Below are 3,202 nucleotides of genomic sequence, written 5' to 3'. Positions count from 1 at the left end.
TTGCATGCTTCCAAGCCGAATTTCTTTCTTTGACTGTTCTGGCAACTCATCGGGCTCATGATCAGGAGCAGGTGGTGCATCAGGTATTCCTAGGGGAGTCCATCTGCGAATGATGTACTTCTCAGGGATTTTATTGACACCCAGTTGCGTGAAAACTTTCAAAATATGACAACAAATCATGCCATCCCTGTCCATTCTGCAACATTCACATCAATTGTCTTCAACACTTGGTTCACATGTCACGTAGTAGCTTCTAGATCCATACTTCACAACCCACTCCTGGTTGGGGTAAACTTCATACAAGTTAGAACCATGGGTCGTACATTGTACCTCGCAATCAACGGAAACTCTATTCGAAACTTAACATACAAGTCCCTAGTGTAGGCCTCATAAGCTTGCTTCTCAATGGGGTAAGACGACCACAGTTCAGTCTGCAAATGCTCTGTTCTATAATCTTTGGCACCTTCTCGGACTAGTATGTGGGTTCGAATTTTTTGGTATTGCTTCACGAAGTTCAAGATGGATTTATGTGGGTTCACATATCGCTTAAGGACAGCGTTGAACCCCTCACTGCGCTGGGTTGATTGCAAGAAAGGGAAGAACTGGTGCTTGAAGTAACAAGGGACCCACGTTGCCCGGTAGTTATATAGATTCTCAAAGTGGGTGTCAAGCATACCCTCATACTTCAACAAGAGAGCATTCCATCCTGTCTCAAACTCCTCTGGTGTCAAGCTGAAGTCAACACATTCATTGAAATCACGCGACAAACCAGGGTTTCGCACCAACATTGATCCAAGCTTCTCTTGTGCCTTCTTCATTATATGCCAACGGCAACAATGATGCACACTCGTAGGAAACATCTTTTTGATGGATTGTGCCATCGCAATGTCTTGGTCAGTTATGATGTTGGTTGGTGCTATACCATTCATTGCCTCAAGGAACGTCTCAAACAACCAATCAAAGCTCGATGCCATTTCTTGCCTAACAAAGCCACAGCCCAACATGAACAACTGCCCGTGTCTATTAATTCCAATAAACAGGGCAAAGGGCATGTTGTACATGTTAGTCATGTATGTAGTGTCGAACGAGATGCAATCGTGGTAAGCCTCGACATAAGCTTTCCTAGCTGCACCGTCAACCCAGAAAATGTTCTCCACCCTGTCCTCCTCATCGTACTTTATCTTATAAAACAAGTCTGGATCATCTTTTTGTTGATCTTTGAAGTAGGCAACTGTCTCAATCATATCTCCTTCTTTGGTGGCATCTTTGTTTAACATTGTCTTCAGGTTTGTAATGTGCTTAGTACCATAGGGGACGATCAGCTCTGTGCCATAGAAGTCTGACATAATATGCATCATACGCCCTGAAAAGTAGTTTATAAAAAATCATTTTCATAAAGTAACAGATTTTTATGCATGACACTGAGAAGTAGTTTATAGGCAGCAATTCAGACGCACAAAAATGTGTGAAAATGCGTAGGCAAGCTCAGGACATGGTTTGAGCAAGTACTAACTTATGGTCAAGCAAGTAGTACAACTAGACTAATATATGTGCACACACAAAACCATTTTGATTGTTCAGGCAAAGTCGTAGTTGTATTTTTTTCACACAACCCAATACATGAAAAGTATGCAACAAGTGCAGGAAAGCTGAGGACATGTTTTGAGCAACTGCTAACACCTAGGCAAGCAACTAGCACAACAAGACTAATTACTTCACACTAACAAATCATTTAGCATCAAGGGGAATGAGTGCTTACAAGCACAGGCAAGTTGTGCCCTTCACTTTGAGCAAGTACTAATAGTAGACCTCCAACTTTGCTCAGCAAAACTAATCTAGTTTAGGACCATGTTTTCGAGCAACTGCCAAACTCATGGTCAAGCAAATTGCTCAACAAAACTAATTAGCCCCTAGCAATAACAAAGGAAACCTCAAAAACATTAAAGGAAAGGAATTGAATTACTTAACACGTTTCAGGGCATGAGCCAAATACCACACTTAATAAGACCAGTAGGCAAGCATTAAATTGGTGTTCAGCAACTTAGACAAAAAACACAGGCAAGCTAGTGATCATTTTCACCTGTAGTTAAATTACAGTTGTGAAGATGTGTTAGGAATGCCTTTTCTTCTAGAGGTATCCCTTGGTGCAATCGCAAGTACTTCTTCAAAGATGGCTTGTCTACTAACTTATGGTTATGCTCACCAACATAGTACACCACCTCCCAACGACCATCTACTAGTTTCACCACCATCTTGGCCTTGCAACCAGTTTGAATTATTTTATCTCGCTTTCATTTCTTGCTTTTCTTTTTTAACTTACTTTCATCATCAAGAAAGACAATATCATGATCTTCGTCAACATGTTCTGCCTGATCAACAATTTTGTCTAGGACAGGGGGCTTTTCTACACCTCCATCGTCCTCTGTAGGTTTCCGAAACTTGTTGCAAACAAATTGCTGCTTTACCAACATACGAGTGGCGCCAGTTCTCCTTGCTGTATTCATTTTGATGGAAAACCCAAGCTGCAGAGCATACGCATTGTAGTGCTCCTTTGCACCTTCCAAAGTGTCAAACCTCATCCCCACGTAAGGTTCCTTGGGCTGTGACCATGCGTCATCATCGTTCTCACCAACCAAGCCTGCCAAACTGTTTCCAACAGTCCCACCTGTTCCACCTGCGGTGTTAGTGTCAAAAAGCGTGTGTTCATCCGTCTTTGTTGCTGCCGCTGGATGTGTAGTTGCTTCGACCGTTGCACCCATATCTATAGGCATAGTTTGCACCACATGCGTCGAAGCATTGTGTGCGGCAACAGGGTTGGGAGATTCAGCCACAAACTCAGCATTGTCAGCTCCACCAAGTGGGGTGCTCTGTTGTGTGCAATATAAAGGATCGAGTATATTCATGTCATGAACAAAGGCAAACTCTGGCATATCTTCCTCTGGTACTTCATTTAGGTCAATCATATTCCAAACCTGTAGTTTTACACCATGAAAAGACATCAAATCTGAGAAGAGGCAAGCAGTTAATACATTTTTAAAAAATGGGGACAAGCACTGTATAATCTTTTGTATGAAAGTTTTGTGCTACAACAATTTTGTCTAATCTTTTTTTAATCATTGGCAGACATCAAATCACCAGGTTGAAGCAAACAGTTGAAGCACAAGTCATCAGGTAGCATCGGGCAGCTTCTTATTCAAAGAGT

General features: G+C 41.9%; 1 protein-coding gene across 1 annotated transcript; it reads right to left on the bottom strand.

Annotated features, from left to right (window-relative positions):
• Positions 1-210: 210 nt before the first annotated feature.
• Positions 211-2,759, bottom strand: LOC109736744 (protein FAR1-RELATED SEQUENCE 5-like). Its single transcript, XM_020295953.1, has 3 exons — positions 2,321-2,759; positions 677-1,363; positions 211-293 (listed from the first exon to the last, which is right to left on the bottom strand). Exons 1-3 carry the CDS (start codon positions 2,757-2,759, stop codon positions 211-213), a joined length of 1,209 nt encoding a protein of 402 aa, XP_020151542.1.
• Between the last annotated feature and the right edge of the window lie 443 nt (positions 2,760-3,202).

Source organism: Aegilops tauschii, chromosome 2, assembly GCF_002575655.3.
Source record: "Aegilops tauschii subsp. strangulata cultivar AL8/78 chromosome 2, Aet v6.0, whole genome shotgun sequence".
Classification (NCBI taxonomy): domain Eukaryota; kingdom Viridiplantae; phylum Streptophyta; class Magnoliopsida; order Poales; family Poaceae; genus Aegilops; species Aegilops tauschii.
This window is presented reverse-complemented; position numbering and strand designations above follow the sequence as displayed.